Below are 19,008 nucleotides of genomic sequence, written 5' to 3'. Positions count from 1 at the left end.
ATTCAATATTCAAGGTGTAATGCCTTGAATATATATTGGTTCTTCTTTTTTTTCTTGCGCACATTTCTAATCCAGTTTAGCTTGCAGGTCACATTAGATGGAATTGCGCCTTCCCTCGGCCATTTCCCCTTAGCTTTGGAAGGACTCATATTTCCTGACATTTAAATCACTGGCTAGCGGTTTCCTGCCCCGTTTCCCGTCTCCCTTTCTCCTCTCAGCCTGCTGCCTGGCTGGGGCCCGATTCGCCAGCAATGGTGTCCATATCCCTTAGTCGACTGAAGTGGTATCCAGATTTCGAGGTCTCGGTCTTCGGTGTAGTGTCGCTTAACCCCAGCACCTCAGTATCCCCTCCTTCCCAGTCCTCTCCTCCGCCCGCCCCGCGCGGCTCTAGGAGGAGCCTAAATGTCCTCTTCCCCAGCTGAAGGGGATTGTGGTGCGTAAACGGGATTAACTCTCTCGCCCCCAGTGGCACAGATCAGCCCTGGGCCTGCCGGCGGGAGCGAACCCGTCAGTGCGCGGAGGGTGCCGCACCGGGGCGGGGGATGGGGAAGCTCGGGGCCTCGGAGTTCTCTCCCGGGCGCGCTTCCTCGCCGAGCGGGGCGGGAGGCCACGGCCTCAGTAGCTGCTTCTCAAAACCCCGGGCGAACCGCCGCGGCGACGTGGGCTCTTAGCTGCAGCCTCCCCTCCGCACCACCCTCTCCCGCCCCGTGCTTCCTCTCCGCCCACCACGCTCCAGCCGCTGGGCCGAGCCCGCGCAGCCCGCCGCCCCCTCCCCGAGCCTCGGCGCCGGTCCCGCGGCCAGCCATGGGGGACCTGCCGGGTCTCGTGCGCCTCTCCATCGCGCTGCGCATCCAGCCCAACGACGGCCCGGTCTTCTTCAAGGTGGATGGGCAGCGCTTCGGCCAGAACCGCACCATCAAGCTGCTCACCGGCTCCTCCTACAAGGTGGAGGTGAAGATTAAGCCCACCACTCTGCAGGTCGAGTGAGTAAGCGCGCGCCCCGCGGCTGCCGGGCCCCGCTAGGGGTCCGCGCGGAGGACCGAGGCCCCCAGGACAGCCTGAGCCTCTCCCACTCCCTCTGGCCTCGCGTCGCGCCCAGCAGGCCCAAGGGTGGGGGGGAAGAGGTCAGTTCCCTGTTCCTTTTGGTCCCCTCCTCTGTTTTATGCTTGACTTTCCTTATTCACGCTTCCTTCCACCCATTGCTGGGAGGGATGTTTAAAACAGCGTCAGGAAGCCAGGGCTGGGCCGAGGGCTTGTTTTCTTGCAATATTTTCATCTCTTCTGCCCAGCCCTTGGCGCGGACCCCCTGGCAACCAGGGTGGTTCACCTACCGCAATCCCAGTCCTGGCGTCTCGCCGAGTTCTGCCAATCGCGAAGCTGAACGAGCGAGAAAAGCTGAGGAATGAGGTGTAAAGGCGGGGATGGGATAATTACTGGGGTTCCCTAAAGAATGTTCCCTACTGCACCATCCGCCCTTATGTGGCTGGAGACCCTGGAGCTGGAGTAGCAGCCATAAATCTGAGCTCAGCCTGCGTGCTTAGGCCTAGTTTCACGGTTTTCCTTGCCAGATGTTTTTCATTTACTCCTGATTTGTTTGTCCATCCTGGTGATGGTGCCTGGGATTAGCAAACCCCTGGCACAAAAGGATGTTTCTTGGTTTGTTTGTGGCAGGGATTATCTCTTCCCTGCTACCACAGTTTGGTGCACCCAATAGACTTCTTCAGTATAGAATGGTGCAGTGGCTTATGGGGACGTATCTAGGGATGGAGTCCATACCTCTCAGCTTCCACTTACGCATGGTGTGAAAGGGGAAATAAACCAGCATATACTGTATCTAGCAGGTACTGGAGCTTGCAGGGTGGGGAAGGGTTTTGAATCCACCAGGTCCCTTTTATAGCTCAAGTGTCATCTGCAGTCATTAAATTCAATAAACTTGTATTGGCATTCTAGGTTTCATGCCCTGATTCAAGGACCTAGAACAAAACTGGTTTGTTTCCGGTGCTCTGGTCCACCTGCTTGTCACTGTCCTCCACAGCACTGTCCCCCACAGCTATGTACACTGGTTACCTTCACAATGTGCAGTGTTCTGTGCGTCCCCAAATGATCCAGACTTCCTTTTCCATCTTCCCTGGCTACCTTTTCTCCCAAGTTATCTGTTCTATATCCTGTTTTCTTCAAGATGGTTCTCTATTTTTTTAACTAATCTAAGATGAATGTGTTAATGACAACTATTTCTTCTGTTTATGCTTTAATTTTGTCAAGGTGTTTTTTTTTTTATTGCCCTAAAATGCTTGTTAAAACACAGATGGCTGAGCCCCACCCTAGAGTTTCCAGTTTATTGTGTCTAGGGTAGGGCCTAAATTTTGTTTTCAGCAGGCAATACTGGGGACAGGGACATACCTTGAGAATCACTACCTTAACACAAAAGAATGATGTCACTGAGAATTTCTGGTTCTGTGGCTGGCTCTGAGTCGCCCAAATCATGAGACCTCTGATTGTTGGGGCCAAAAAAATCATTAAATAACTAGTTCAGTGTTTCTCAACCTTACCTGCATGTTAGAATCACCTAGAGAACCTTAAGATAAATTTACCAGTGCCCAGACACCCAACCAGTTGAATTCTAAGTTCCAGGGTTTGGAATGGGACTGGGTATACGTAAGTTTTTCCTAGCCCAACAGATGACAAACTATAGAGGAGGACTGACCGGGTCTGACTCAGCCTTGTACAAGTACTCTGTGAGAATACTAGGTCAGTCCAGAGAGTTTAAGTAGATGGTCTAGGATCACATGACTGGTTAGTTAGAGAACTCAAGACTTCTTTCAGCCAGACCCGGTAGGATTCCTGCCTAGGGTGTGGTCCAGGCAGGACTGAGTACCTAAGCTAATTCCTACCATGTATAGTTAACTTATGTCCATTGCAGGAACATTTCCATTGGTGGCGTGCTTGTCCCATTGGAGCTGAAGTCTAAAGAGCCTGATGGGGACAGAATTGTTTACACAGGCATATATGACACGGAAGGTGTGGCCCCAACCAAGAGTGGAGAACGGCAACCCATCCAGATCACAATGCCGGTAAGGCCTGCTTGGGGGTGTCAGGGCAAATGGAAACCATGGAAAAGAAACAGTCCCTATATCCTCTTTAAGAAATGAAAGGAAATACTATGAAATTACAAAATATTATTTTAATTCATAGTTTCATGTTGGAATCTATTTTTCCATAATATCCCAATACAGTTAATTAAACAGTCCGTGCTTCTTCAATAGTCAATTTCTTAGTAATTTCTTATATGGCAAAATATTACATCTCTTTCCACATGTTCTAATCTATCCCATTGATCTATTTTTAGGCTAATACTACATTGTTTTCAATGTATTGCTTTTATAATATGTGTCCATGTATTTTGTAACTGGTCACCTTACTGAATTTGCTTACTAAAATTTTTCATTTAATCTTAGGTTTTTCAGGTAGGCAGTCATAATCTACATATGAGTGTCACTTGCTCAATCTTGTTTCTAGCCTTACTGCATTGGCTGAGGTTTCTAGAAGAGTATTGCTTACTAATGGTGGTAAGAGGGATCCTTGTCTTCAGGGTTCTACTGTTAGGTACAATGCTACTTTTAAATATTTATCATGTTAAAGCATCCTTTTTCTAGTTGAGATTTTTTTTAGTTGGGAGATGTGTTGAATTTTATCTAATTCCTTTTCCCATCTATGGAGGTAATCTCCTTTGATACATTAATGTAACAATTACATAATAAACTTTCAAATACTAAACTATCTTTTACTTCCTAAAATAAACCCTACTTAAACGTTATGTATTTTTAAAAATATATCACTAAATTCAACATGCTAATATTTTTTAGGATTTTTAGATTTTTATTTAATTTTTTATTTGCATGATTCATCAGCAAATATGAGGATTTGTTACCTATCAGACACTGGAAAGAATTAATGAATTAAATAGATACCGCTGTCTTCATGGGGCTTCTAATCTAGAGGAGGAAAACATACTTTTTATATGATTATCAATAATAAATTATTATTATACAAAATATACTGAAAAAATAGTAGTGCCTTTGGAGCATATACCTAGTGTCTTATCCTATTCCAAGATTTGGGGATGGGTTTCTTGAAAAATAAATAAACAATAAATAAGAGTTGAGGGAGGAGGCAACACTTGAGGAAAGAGGAGCTACAGAGGACAGGAGCTGGGGGAGGGTGTGATGTGCAGTAACAAGTAGAGGAGCCCAGGGCGGGTGGAGCGGAGAGGGAAGCAGAGACTGGCTCGAGAAAGAGCTGGGGCGGCCTAGGTGGGCTCACTACCTCACCTCCAAGGCCACGTTCAGTTTTCACGTGGCATAAGGATTACAAATTTACCCATAAGGGGATGATTCTAGTTATGTGATGAAGAAAGTCAGACTCCCAAATACTGTCATTTAGGAGCACACTGAATAGGTCCGAAAGCCAACAAGTCCCTGGTAGAATTCCTTTTTGGTTGGGCACAGATACAGAGAGGAGGGGCTGGGCATATATCCCAGCATCCCAAGGGATTTACATATTTTTTCACATGAAAAAATTAAAAATTACATGTGAAAAGGGGCTCCTGGGTGGCTCAGTCGGTTGAACGTCCAACTCTTGGTTTCAGCTCAGGTCATGAACTTAACAGTTTCACTGACAGTGCAGACCCTGTTTGGGAGTCTCTGTTTCTCCCTCTTTCTGCCCCTCCACTACTCATGCTGTCTCTCTTTCTCCCAAATTAAATAAACTTTAAAAATGAAATAACATATCAAGTTTCAGAAATTTGAACAAAATTTTTAAAAAAATTTTTTAGTGTGTGTTTATTTTAGAGACAGAACACAAGCATGGGAGAGAGAGAGAGAGACACAGAATCTGAAGTAACCTCCAGGCTCTGAGCTGTCAGCACAGAGCCCAATGCAGGGCTCAAACCATGAACCTCAAGACCATGGCCTGAGCTGAAGTTGGACACTTAAAACTGTACCACCCATGCACCCCAAGAAAATTTTTAAATCAACAGTCCCTGCATTTTGATTCTGTTGATTTTCAGATTACCTTCTACATATGTATAGTTTAGAGTTGCAGTCATTTATATATATATATAATTGTCCAACATTCTACATATTCATTGTTAAAATTTTAATGGCAATATAAGACTCTATAATGCTATATCATAATGATTAGACTGTTCCTCAGACATTAGATACGTCAATTGTTCTCATAATAAAAAGGGCTATAATTAATAATTCTGTACATATAACTTACCTCCATAGGAGTAAAGTTATTTGGGGGGGGGGAGGCGCCTGGGTGGTTCAGTCAGTTGAGTATCTAACTTCGGCTTAGGTCATGATCTCACAGTTCATGAGTTTGAGCCCCACATCAGGCTCTGTGCGGACAGAGCATTGAGCCTGTTTCAGATTCTGGATCTTCCTCTCTGCCCCTCCCCTGCTTGTTTCTCTCTCTCTCTCCCTCCCTCCCTCTCTCTCTCTTTCTCTCTCTCTCTCTCTCTCTCTCTCTCTCTCTCTCAAAAACAAATAAACACTTAAAAAAAAACTTTTTTAAAGGAGTAAAATTGTTTGGTCAAAAGAAATCCTTATGTTTGTCCCGTATATGGTGGCCATTTTTTTAAGTGTTGTATGTACCATTTTACAATGTTACCAGCAATATAGAAGTGTACTGGCTTTGCTATAGTTATGACATAATTGGGAATTACTTAAAAAATAATAAATTTTCTACTTTATACTTTTTACTATCATTTATAAGAATGAACATTTCAGCATTTAATTTTCTTTTTGTGTAAGTTGGTTCTTTCATATTTTGCCAATATTTCTATCAAAGATTATTTTTTAAAAATCAGAGTCCTAGGTTCATGGGTTCGAACCCTGTGTCAGGCTCTGTGCTGACAGCTAGCTCAGAGCCTGGAGCCTGTCTTCTGATTCTGTGTCTCCCTCTCTCTCTGACCCTACCTTGCTTGCACTGTCTCTGTCTCTCAAAAATAAATAAAAAACATTAAAAATTTTTTTTAAAAATCAGAGTCCTGTGGCATGCCTTGGTGGTTCACTTGATTGAGTGCCCAACTCTTGATTTCAGCTCAGGGCATGATCTCAGAGTCATGGGATAGAGCCCCTTATCATGCTCCACACTGAACGTGGAGCCTCCTCAAGATTCATTCTCTGTCTCTCTCCCCGCTCTACCCTGCTCACATGCACTTTCTCTCTCTCTTTTGCTCTCTCAAATGAAATAAAGTAAAACATTGGAGTTCTTGTAAAGGTTTTTTTAATCTGTCCTATCTGTCTTATTTCTCTCACTATTGCTTTGCTTACTTTCATTTTCCATTGTGTAGAAACATAATTACATTTAAATATCTCATTTTCCTTTATGATTTCTTCTATTTAAAACTGAGTTATTTTTCCAGACTTGTCAGTCTATTTCGATCTTTCCATAATTTTAGATTTTATGTCATTTAACTTTCTGCTATTCAAACTTGATTTGTATGTTTATACTATATATCGTCTTACAAAGGATTTACGATTGTATTAGCATTTTTTTTTTTGAGTCCCAATAGTAAAGTGCAAGTTCTTCCCTATAATGCCCACATCTAGAAGAAGCAAGTGGTTGATAGTTGGTTGATCCAATGATCACATGGCTTTTGGTCTGAGCGTGGGCCATGTACTCGCATGTTATCTGTAATAGGCTGATTCTAAGGAAAAAATTGAAATTAGAGGTTTCCTGATCAAGTCAGCGGTCTTAATGTTAAATTCAAATTTCATTTTAGTGATGAAAGCTTCCCATAGCCTTTAACACGTTTGTCATCAATGTTTCAAGCTTTAAGTATTGTAAATTACAGACACAACCACACTTTCACAGACATAAGGAAGTCTTGAAATGGCCCTGTAAATCCAGGTAATCAAGTGGGTGAATCCAGCAAGGGAAGCTGACTTAAGGGTATACAAGAGCAACTTCTTAGGAGTTAAGGTTACTTCAAAGTATTTTTTTTATCATTGGATAAATAATGTTAGGATTATTGGTTATGGGGGTAGGGTAAATCAGTTATTTTTTCCTGATACTGTACCTCAAAATATATTTCAGAACCATCAAGGGGTTCACTGTAAAAAGTCAGGTTTTTAAAAGATTGAGATGAAAAGAATTAACTTAAACCTGGAAGAAATGGAAGATAGCCAAAGCTAAAAATTGAAAGCTTTAATTACATGTAATGTAAAATTTCTGTCAAACATCATAAAATTAAATTTTCATTAAAATGAATTTTTAAACATTTTTTAATATTTATATTTGAGAAAGAGAAAGAGAGAGTCAGAGCATGAGCAGGGGAGGGGCAGAGAGAGAGAGGGAGACACAGAATCTGAAGCAGGCTCCAGGCTCTGAGCTGTCAGCACAGACCCAACAAGGGGCCTCAAACTCACAAGCTGTGGGATCATGACCTGAGCCGAAGATGAATGATTACCCAAGTGAGCCACTCCAGTGCCCCATCATTAAAAGATAAATTAAAAGGGGGCGCCTGGGTGGCTCAGTCGGTTAAGCCTCCGACTTCGGCTCAGGTCAGATCTCACGTTCGTGGGTTCGAGCCCCGAGTCGGGCTCTGTGCTGACAGCTAGCTCGGAGCCTGGAGCCTGCTTCCGGTTCTGTGTCTCCTTCTTTCTCTGCCCCTCCCCCTCTCATGCTCTGTCTCTCTCTGTATCAAACATAAATAAAAAACATTTTAAAAAATGACCAGTTATTTAAAAAAAAAAAAGATAAATTAAAAGGCAAATAGCAATTGGTGAAAAACTTATTTGTAACATGCATAATAAGCTGTGTTGCCTCTATTTTCAGCCACTGCCCATGCAGGCCTTGCTTGCTGCAGTTAGTGACTTTCCACAGCCCTTTACTACCCACCGAAGCTGAAGTCAGGAAGTAGTCAAATGATATCTGACTTAGGCTGATGGCAGTGATCTCTTTATTCAGATAATTCCAGGGGCCACCATATTAGAAGTGAATAAAGTGACACCCAACTCTGAAAGCTCTCAACCCTAGGCTCTTTCCTTTCTGTCTGGCGGCAGCCATCAGATCAAAGGTAACCCAGGATGGGCGCTTCCAAGTACATCCAGGAGCTGTGGAGGAAGAAGCAGTTGGATGTAATGCGCTTTCTTCTCCGGGTGCGGGTGCGCTGCTGGCAGTATCGCCAGCTCTCTGCACTCCGCAGGACCCCAGCCCCACACGCCCCGATAAAGCACACAGACTGGGGTACAAGCCAAGCAAGGTTATGTCATATATCGGATTCGTGTGTGCTGCGGTGGCCGCAAACGCCCAGTTCCTAAGGGTGCTACCTGTGGCAAGCCTGTCCATCATGGTGTCACACAGCTAAAGTTTGCCCGAAGCCTTCAGTCCATTGCAGAGGAGCGAGCTGGACGCCACTGTGGGGCTCTGAGAGTCTTGAATTCTTAGTGGGTTGGCGAAGATTCCACATACTAATTCTTAGAGGTTAACCTTATTGATCCATCCCATAAAGCTATCAGAAGAAATCCTGACACCCAGTGGATCACCAGACCTGTCCACAAGCACAGGAAGATGCGAGGGCTGACATCTGCAGGCCACAAGAGCCGTGGCCTTGGAAAAGGTCACAAGTTCCACCACACTGTTGGTGGTTCTCACCGTGTGGCTTGGAGAAGATGCAGTGCTCTCCAGCTCCACCGTTACCGTTAATACAAGTAATGTTTGTAAAATTCTTACTAATAAACAATGTAGGACAGTCAAAAATAAATAAATAAATAAAAGCTCTCCACTCTCATTTCAAACACCAGTACTGACTTGTACCTTGTGACTGATGCCTCACTCAGTCCCTCCAAGGAGAGAGTTCAGGTAGAGCTTTTGTCTGCACAAACCATCCCATTGTTCCCCTTTGTTGGCCCTCTTCAGCGGGAGGCTGTGAGTTTGAAGGAATGGGGCAGGAAGCTGCCTGCACAGAGGTAGGAAGCCTTTTACACAGTCATCCCAAATACAAAAGCTGTTCCTCCTGTCGGCTCTGTGGGTCATTTAGCAAGATCTGTAACTTAGTGTGCAAAGAATTCTTAGAAACTAGTGAGGAAAAAAGGTAGCCATAGGATGTGGGAAATGGAAAGATAATCAAAAAGAATAAAAAACAATTAGAAGAGGAAATACAAATGACCTATATATATATTTTTTTTTAAACAGCTTAATTTTACTATTGGTTAAAAAAAAACCTACAAATAGTGGAGTGCCGATTTTCACCTACAAAGTTGGTGAAATATTATGAAAACAATACCAGTTCAGTGCTATCATATTTCTTAATGAAATATAGTAATTATTATAAATTGATATTGTATCCTACAAACTTGCTAAATTCACTTATTAATTTTAGTAGCTTTTTACTAGATTGCTTAGTATTTTCTGCAGAGTTGTTCATCTGTAAATAGAAACAGTTTGACTTTCCCTTTTTTTCCCCCTCTTGCCTTAAGGTACTGCCCAGGACCTTCAACACAAAACTAAACTTAACTAGAAAGAGCTGATGTTCTTGCCTTATTTCCAATCTTACAGGGAAAGAACTCAGCCTTTTACCATTAAGGATGATGTTAACTATACATATTTTTATCGATGCCCTGTAGTCAGATTGAAGAACTTTCTTTCTATTCTTTGTTTGCTGAGAGTTTTTATCATGAAAGGATGTTGAATTACCAAATGCTTTTTTCATCTATGGACATGATATTATGGCTTTTCTTCTTTATTTTTGTTAATATAGTGAACTACAAGGATTTTAAGTTATTAAACCATCCTTGAGTTCCAAGGGTAAACCTCTCTTGGTACTGTTGTAATATCCTATTTCTAGATTTCATTTACTAATATTTCTTTTTTTAATTAAAAACATTTTAATGTTTTACTTATTTTTGAGACAGAGACAGACAGAGCATGAGAGGGAGAGGGGCAGAGAGAAGGAAAATACAGAATCTGAAGCAGGCTCCAGGCTCTGAGCTTTCAGCACAGAGCCTGACATGGGGCTCAAACCCACAAACGTGAGATGATGACCTGAGCCAAAGTCGGAGGCCCAACCACTTTACTATTTATTTCAAGCAAATAAAAGTTAAAAGCAAACTTTATGCATAAGTCCATGAGAAATTTTTTGTCTGTACTTTACCTTTACTTGCAGTATCTTTGTCATTTATGTCATGGTCAAACTGGCTTCATAAAATGAATTTTAAGGGGCAACTGGCTGACAGAAGAGCATGTGACTCTTGATCTCAGGGTTGTGAGTTCGAGCCCCATCTGAGGTAATCTCTATACCTCTATTTTTTTTTTTTTAATAAAATCTTTAAGGGGTGCCTGGGTGGCTCAGTTGGTTAAGCGTCTGACTTTGGCTTAGGTCTTGATCTTGTGGTTTGTGCATTTGAGCCCTGAATCGGCTCTGTGCTGACAGCTCAGAGCCTGGAGGCTGTTTCAGATTCTGTGTCTCCTTTGCTCTCTCTGCCCCTCCCCCACTTATGCTCGCACATGCTCTCTCTCAAAAATAAACATTTAAAAAAATTTAACAAAGACATCTTTAATAAATAAATGTATAAGTAATAAGATGAATTGAGAAGTGTTCCTTCCTCTGTTGTCTAAAAAAGTTTATGTAGAATTGGTATTTTTCCCTTAAATGCCTGAACTTATCAATGAAGCCATTTGGGCCTGAAATTTTCTTTCTGGAAAGATTTTTAACTTCAGATACAATTTCTTTAGTAGATGGAGGTCTACAAGTGGCCTGTATCTTTCAAGGATTTCATCCATTGCATCAACTGTATTGGTACAAAGTTCTTATTTTAAGGTCTTTAGGATCTATAGCAATAGCCCCTTTTTTGTTCCTGATATTGGTAACTTATTTCTTTTTCTCGCTCAGTTTCTCTAGGGGGTTATCAATTTTTAAATTTTATTTGTTTGTTTGTTTAAAGTAGACTCCAAACCCTGTATGGGGCTTATACTCACGATCCCAAGATTGAGTCACATTCTCCACTGATGAAGCCAGCCAGGTGCCCTTAGGGTTTATCAATTTTTTTTAAGTTTTTAATGTTTATTTATTTTTAAGAGAGAGAGAAAGCATGAGTAGGGGAGGGACAGAGAGAGAGACAGAGAGAGAGAGAGAGTGAGAGAGAGAGACAAAATCTGAAGCAGGCTTCAGGCTCTGAGCTGTCTGCACAAAGCATGATGTGGGGTTCAAACTCGTGAACCATGAGACCATGAACTGAGCTGAAGTCAGATGCTTCACCACCTGAGCCACTCATGTGCCCCAGGGCTTATCAATTTTTAAGACTTTTTCCAAAAGCCAGATTTTGGTTTCATACTTTTTCTTTGTACTTTTTTTCTCTAGAGTCTTATACTTTTTTATTTATCATTTTCTTTTCTGTTTCATTGATTTCTGCTTTTTATTATCTTTCTTCTTTACCACTAGATGGACTAAAATTAAGAGGACTGGCAATACCACCTTTTGGAGAGGATGTAGAGCAACTAAAATTATCATATTGCTGATAGAAGTATAAAGCAGTTCAATCACTTAGGAAAAGTTTGACAGTTTCCTATAAAGTTAAACATACTGTATGATTCACAGAACTTTTAGTCCTATCTATTCAACTAAGAGAAATGGAAAACGTGTATTTACTAACAAAACTTCAAAAGGTACAAGAGAGGCTTGGAATCCAGTAGGAACTGATAGATCACCCACATTAAAAGTCACAGATGCTTATTATACTGAATTTGTTTACCAATGAACATCAAGTTTCTATCAATATAATAAGGTTGCTCTGTGCTCTCAAGCCAACGGATTTCTGAGTGACCTTATTTTTGGTGAATTTCATATGTCTCTAATGGAAGTGAGTGGCGTGGTGAAAAATACTCTAGTGATTCTAGGCCAACAGGTTGTAGAACCATAGATATTATTTAAAAACAAACTTTTCAGGCTCCTTATTTGTTACCGAAGATGACAAATGAGTTTCCTCTCCTTGAAACTGGACAGTTCTCTTCCACATCAGTTGTAAAATAAAAACATGCCAAGGCTTCCAACTTGTACAGACACAATGGCGAATAATATGTCCAGGTCTTTAGTAGAGTGTCACTTTCAGAATACAGTGGACTAGATGGCTTAAACAACAAACATTTATTTCTCACAGTTCTGGAGGCTGAAGTCCAAGACCAAGGCACTAGCAGATTGGATGTCTAATGAGAGCCCTCTTGCTGGCTCAAACAGCTGCTTTCTTGCTGTGTCCTCACATGAAAAAGCATAGAGAGAGGTCATCCCTCTTGTGTCTTTTTTTTTTTTATTTATTTTTGATACTGAGAGAGACAGAGCATGAGAGGGGGAGGGGCAGAGAGAGAAGGAGACACAGAACCTGAAGCAGGCTCCAGGCTCTGAGCTAGCTGTCAGCACAGAGCCCGATGCGGGACTCGAACCCACGACCGTGAGGTCTGACCTGAGCCGAAGCCGGAGGCTCAACCGACTGAGCCACCCAGGCGCCCCGTGTCTATTTTTATAAGGGCACTAATTCCATCCATGAGAGCTCCACCCTCATGAACTAATTTCTTCTGAAAAGCCCTACCTCCAAATACCATCACATTGGGGATTTAAGCTTCAAAACATGAATTGGGGGGGGGGGGGATACACACATTCAGTGTGTAGTAGTATCCTAAAGCACTCTACCTATGACAATCCATTTATGTTTTTAGAGAGAAACAAAAGACTGTTCCATTATCTCATTTGCTTATATAAGCAGTTTGGTTTAGTGATAATAGCTCCAGAAACCCAAGTTCTTGACTACCTCCTATCATTAGTTAGCTGCATAGTCTAGACCTAGGGCAGTCACTTGACCTCTCTGAATCTTAGTTCTTTCATCTGTAAGATGGAAATGCTAAATCCAGTTAAAAGATCAGAGTATAATGGCATATGTAAGGTATTATAAAAAATAAAGAGTACTATACAAATGCACAGAATCACACCTGTGTATAAATTGCATCACCCAGAGAGCCTGCCTGGGTAAGTTTTCCTTTGAAGGCACAGATGGGTTGGGAGGGAGTAGAGAGCCTGTGTAGTTGCTTCTGTTCTTTAAGAAGAATGTCAGCTTTTGAGACCCCATCTGCTTCTACATCAGAGAAGAAGAAATTCTGAGCTAGGTGGTGAGGCATCCTGGAAATAGAACTCTAGAAGAAAGACCGGGAAGAAGGCTGATAGAAAGTTAGGACAAGTAAGTCGTGGGGAAATACATGCATAGGTAGCAGCAGTTGAACTACACGACCTTGGGTCCAACAGTAATACCTGGGTGGCTCAGTCTGTTAAGCATCTGACTCTTGATTTGAGCCGAGGTCATGATCCTAGGGTTATGGGATGGAGCCCCATGTTGGACTCTGAGCTGGTGCTGAGTGTGGGTGTGGAGCCTGCTTGAGATTCATTCATTCATTCATTCATTCTCTCTCTCTCTCCCTCTCCCTCTCCCTCTCCCTCCTTGCCTCCCTCCCTCTCTACCCTCTTCTCTTCTCCCCCCTCTCCCCCTTCATTTCCCCTTCTCTCTCCCCCTCTCCCTCCCTCTATCTCTCTAGCCCTCTGCCCTTCTCCCTTGCTTGTACTCTTCTCTCTCTCTCAAACAAACTTTAAAAATAGAATTATTCCCCCCAAATCAAGTAAACAAAAAGACTTGGAGATGTATGACTTAAAGAAACAATTTACCAGTATCAGCACTTGGGAAAGTGGCTATAATGTATAGACCTTCCAAATTATGATAGTAGTCAATAAAACTATTTCAAATTCCAAGAATATGCAGCTACTAGAGAGTTACTTTATAATTCAGTTTTCTGGTTTCTGTCTTCATTGAATTTCAAGTACACACTTAGTATTTCATTCAGCTACTGAAGAGCTTTGAGATACATCAGGCTCTGCTCTGACAGTGCGGAGCCTGCTTGGGATTCTCTCTGCCCCCCACCCATGCTTCCTCACATGCACTCTCTTTTTCTTTCTCTCAAAATAGAAATACACTTTTTTTAAAAAGAGGGAAAAAACTGAAATAGAACACCTAAATATTCCATATCTTTAGCTCTGACTGCTGCTGTCAGCAGATTTTACAATGGCCTCCTGTGTTATCCTGAGACTTCGTTAGTTTTAAGGTTATTCAGATACGGTGTCATGCCTCAAGGTTTTCCTGCCTGTGGTCGTGATCATCTTTGGTTTTGTTTTTACAACCAACTTTTATTTATATCTGTTTCAAAAAAGGCCTCAGTGTTTCTCCCACTTACCTAGCATGGTCTCAAGCTGCTTCCTCAAAAGATTAGCTGGTGTGTGTAAAATACGTTTATAGCTTAAGGTAATTCAATTTCACTTAAAATCTGCAGTGCCCTGTTCTGGTCAAGTAATAATAATAATCCCTACTTAAAAGTCTTGCTCATTTATAAAATGAGATTCCAATTTATTCTTCCCATAACAATGCTCCTGTCAACAAAGCTGTGATCTTTTCATTACCATCTATGTATCCTTGATAGAATTTATAAAACTCCTAGGGTTAGAGAAATATATATGTTAAATTTTTAGAGATTATAAATCCATTCCACCATTTAAAATATTCTGATTATAGAAGTGCCTGGGTGGCTCAGTAGGTTAAATGTCTGACTTCAACTCAGGTCATGATCTCATAGTTCGTGGGTTGAGCCCCCACATGGGGCTCTGTGCTCAGAGCCTGAAACCTTCAGATTCTGTGTCTCCCCCTCTCTCTGCTCCTCCACCACTTGCCCTCTGTCTCTCTCTCAAAAATAAATAAACATTAAAAATAAAAACAAACAAAATATTCTGATTACAAAAGTAACATTTATTGTAGAAAATCCAAGTAGAAAAGATAGAAAAGGACTCAATTTTTTTTTACTTAGAAACTTTATTGTTAATGTTTTTCCACTTTCTTTTTTCTTTATGTCTTATTTTATATACTGGAGCTTATACTATATATAAACTGTCTTAATCCATATTTTTCTTGTTGAAATTGTTCTAAGCATTTTCTCTCATTGTTAAGAACCCTAAATTCCTGTGAAATGCTTATATAAATCCATCATATAGATATACCACCATTTTTATAATAGTACCCTAAAGTTGGATGCTTAGATTGCTTCTGGTATTTCGAAATTTTTACCAAGTTGATAGGTGAATAATATCTCCATAAAAATTCATATGTATTTTTTTTTATTGTAGAGAGAGGGAGAGTATGCACATGACTAGGGTAAGGGGCAGAAGTAGGGAAAGTGAGAGAGAGAAAGAGAGAAAAAGAAAAAGAAAAAAAATCTCAAGCAGCTGCACACTCAGCACAGAGCCCGACATGGGGCGTAAGTCCCCGGCTCTGGGATCATGACCTCAGCCAAAATCAGGAGTTGGATATTCAACTGACTGAGCCGTCCAGGGTCCGCTAATACTACATTAAAAGATTTTTCAGATGTTAGCTATTTTTTAATGAATGTGCTCCAGCTTTATCCAAATATTCTTCATAGCTTACTACTTAATCATATAATCTTTTATATTCAGGACATTAACTATTTGGTAATATCTGTTGGAAATACAGTTTGGCTTAATTTTTCTGCTTATAAAAACTGAATCATTGAATTTTGAAAATACAAATAAGCACACAGGAGAAATAAAACTCATTCCATCAGTATTTCTAACATGAGCATGTATATGTTAATTGACTTAATACCAAGCATTCTTGTTGGTACTCTGCTTAGTTTAGGTAACAATAGAGATTAATAGAAAAAGTTTAATAACTATTTACATTTAGAGGGGCACCTGGGTGGCTCAGTAGGTTAAGGGGCCAATTTCAGCTCCGGTCATGATCTCATGGTTCATGAGTTCGAGCCCCTCATCAGGCTCTCTGCTGTCAGCACAAAGCCCACTTTAGATCCTTTGTCTCCTACTCTCTTTGCCCTTCCCTGCTCTCTCTCCCTCTTACAAAAATAAACAAACATTAGAAAAAATAAATTTTTGCATTTAGCATTGCTATATAGTATTCTACTACATAGGTATGCCATAAAACTGTCTTAAAGATAGGCATTTGGTGTTCAGGTTTTCACTGCTGTAAACACTTTTTTTTTTTTAATTTATTTATTTTGAGAGAGTGAGCGTGAGTATGCAGTGGGGGTGGGGGGAGCAGGATGGAGTAAGAGAGCAGGAGAGAGAGAATCCCAAGCAGGATTCTGTCAGCATGGAGCTGTCAGCATGGAGCCCGATGAGGGCTGGATGCTGGATCCCCAGAACTGTGAGATCACGACCTGGGCTGAGAGCAGGAGCCCGTTGCCTAACCCACCGAGCCACCCAGGTGCCCCATCGCTGTGGTGTTCTTCAGACACATTAGAAGTGGAATTGCTCAACCCAAGTATATTCACTCTTTAACCCTTTCTAAGGGCTGTATACTTCAATTCCCACTGGCAGTGTTTAGGATATCTGTTTCCTTGTAGCTCACTGAAAATCAACATTTCTTTTTTTTTTTAACCAACTTTGAGGTATAGTCGTAATAAATACACTCACATTAAGCATACTGATCAATGGGCTTTGAAAACATATACATATACTTGCATAACCACCACCCCAGTAAGGAAGTAAATCATTTTCCCAAAAAAAAAATCCCTCTTGTACATTTTCATCAATCATTAATCCCTTCCTCCCACCTCAGGTTCTAAGTAACCACAGATGCTTCCTGCCAGCATAGGTTGGATTCTATCACTATAGATTAGATTAGATTAGATTAGATTAGATTAGATTAGATGACTAGATAGAGTATGTGTGTGAGTGAGTGAGTGAGAGAGAGTTTTATATAATTGGAATCATACAGTATATGTGTTCTTTGGGGTCTGAATTCTTTTGCTCAGCACATCTTTGAGATCATCCTTGTTGCTGCCTGAATCATTATGATTCTTTTTATTGTTGAGTAAAATGCCATTTTATAGATATGCCAGAACTTGTTTATCACCAAGTGAGTGATGAAACATTGGGTTGATTCCAGTCTGGAGCTGTAGTGAATAAAGCTACCATGTACTTATACAGGTCTCCAGACTGTTAAGCTGTGATCATCTAGAAAAAGATTCTTTCTTTTCTTACCTGGGAAGAGAGATGGGGATTCCAGGTATATCAACTGCCCATTGTTTCAAGTCAGGCAGATTTCTCAAAGGAAAGCCAAACCTTGTTTTGGGATCAAATTAGCAGGATGAGGCAATGTGCAGGATATAATTTTGAGAGCATCTTGGAAAGCCATCTGGGAAGCACCTGATCACCCTCCTCCTGTAGCAGCCTCAAGCATAAGGCTCCTATTGCTCCCCGCCCGGCCACCCTCCACATCTTCTGGCTCCTGAGAAGTCTAAGAACTCTGCCAAGTCAGTCTCCCCTCCCAGGACAGGAGAGGGTCAGTGGAGAAAATAACGTCAGGCATCATGCTGTGTAATGCCAGATCCCCTAAATAGCTCCAGGAGGCAGTAGCAGGGTCAGGCTACCCTGCAGGCCACTTGAGCACCTGCCCAGTGGCCTCTAGGCTCTTCTGTGCCCTCTTCTTAGCTACATGGAAATTGTGTGTTTATAGCTCAGGAAAAGTCCCCGCAGTGATCCACAGGGCCCACCTTCTGGAAGTAGAATACAAACGTCTTGTGGGCAAGAATCACACCTTATGCACATTTTTATATATGCAAGGCACATAGTAGGTACTTAAATATGGTTTTGGATGATGTGTAATAGAAGCCTGAGACATGGGCATGGATTCCTGACTTACAAAACTCAACAGCATTTGAAAAAGTTAAAGTAGGGTCTTTAACAATCAAATACTCCCAAGAAAATATTTTTCCCTGAAATTGAAATTAATGATGGAAGGGAAGTTATGTCTTATGTTTAGTGATACAGTACATCTGTTATTTCATGCAACTGTCTTTTAGAATAGAAACCAAAAGATAATCATTAATGACTATTCCCTCTCTTCTCTTCCTCATTCCCCTTTGTAATGAGATCTGGAATTTTGAGATTCAAAGAGCGGTTTCCAATCATTAAATTTGGAAACCAGTTAAATTTGGGGAGTTATTTTTATTAAAGACAGTGTGATAGCAAATGCCACTTGTATAATGGGAATAAGATTCTATAGCAGGAAGAAAATGGCTTACAGCTTTTCAGGAAAATCTCTCACATAATGGCAGAATGAGGTTTTTATGGGGCGTGTTTCTCTTCCCTCAGTTCACTGACATTGGGACCTTCGAGACAGTGTGGCAAGTCAAGTTCTACAATTACCACAAGCGAGATCACTGCCAGTGGGGAAGCCCCTTCTCCGTCATTGAGTATGAATGCAAGCCCAACGAGACACGCAGCCTCATGTGGGTGAACAAGGAGTCCTTCCTCTGAAGACGGCCCTGTCCGATGTTGCTGGACAGTCTCTTCAGAAACCGACTTTTAGATAACCCAGCACAAGCCTTCACCAAGGCACACCACAGTGTTGCTGTTACCCATTGGGTGCTGATGACCCACTAGCCCCGATTGTTTTGAAAGTGAAATTCCCCTCTGATGCAACGCCCCTGACGTAAAAGACTGTGAGTGATGTCCGTGCCCGAGAAGACTCCTTTCTGTGTTCGGTGTTGGTGTTCCTGCATCCAGCTGTTCCCCGTCATGCCGTTGACCGCTAGTGAGGAGCTCAGTGGAATTGGCACACATATCCCCCTTCGTAACGATTCCACTGAATGTGGTGTTTTGTTTCCAAGTCGAGTGATTCCTCGCCCTTTTTTTGGTAAAATGCTAAATAAAAAATAACAATGTGTTGTGGGTTCTCTCCCAAGTGAAATATGGTGACATGTAACTTGCAATGTTATCCAGCTCTCTAAGCAGGCTTGGTGACAATGTAATAAAAGCAGCAGTGAGTGGGACTCAAATGCTGTGCTTCGTATAAATAGCTCAGCTTTTTCAGGGAACAATAATGACAAAATAAAAGGACAAATACAAATACAAGTATTTGTAACACATTAAAACTTTCA

At 41.5% G+C, this 19,008-nt stretch overlaps 1 protein-coding gene across 2 annotated transcripts; it reads left to right on the top strand.

Moving 5' to 3' along the window:
* Positions 1-432: 432 nt before the first annotated feature.
* Positions 433-19,002, top strand: CNRIP1 (cannabinoid receptor interacting protein 1). 2 transcript variants are annotated; one of them, XM_029936243.1, is made up of 3 exons: positions 433-983; positions 2,921-3,071; positions 8,522-8,812. In XM_029936243.1, exons 1-3 carry the CDS (start codon positions 805-807, stop codon positions 8,591-8,593), a joined length of 402 nt encoding a protein of 133 aa, XP_029792103.1. In that variant the 5' UTR covers positions 433-804; the 3' UTR covers positions 8,594-8,812. The 2 variants fall into 2 exon arrangements, with proteins under 2 accessions (XP_029792103.1, XP_029792102.1); XM_029936242.1 differs by lacking the exon at positions 8,522-8,812 and adding an exon at positions 18,221-19,002 and having other exon boundaries at positions 441-983.
* Positions 19,003-19,008: the final 6 nt, after the last annotated feature.

Source organism: Suricata suricatta, chromosome 4 (assembly GCF_006229205.1).
Source record: "Suricata suricatta isolate VVHF042 chromosome 4, meerkat_22Aug2017_6uvM2_HiC, whole genome shotgun sequence".
Lineage (NCBI taxonomy): Eukaryota > Metazoa > Chordata > Mammalia > Carnivora > Herpestidae > Suricata > Suricata suricatta.
The sequence above is the reverse complement of the archived record's forward strand: the minus strand, read 5'-3'. Positions and strand labels throughout refer to the sequence as shown.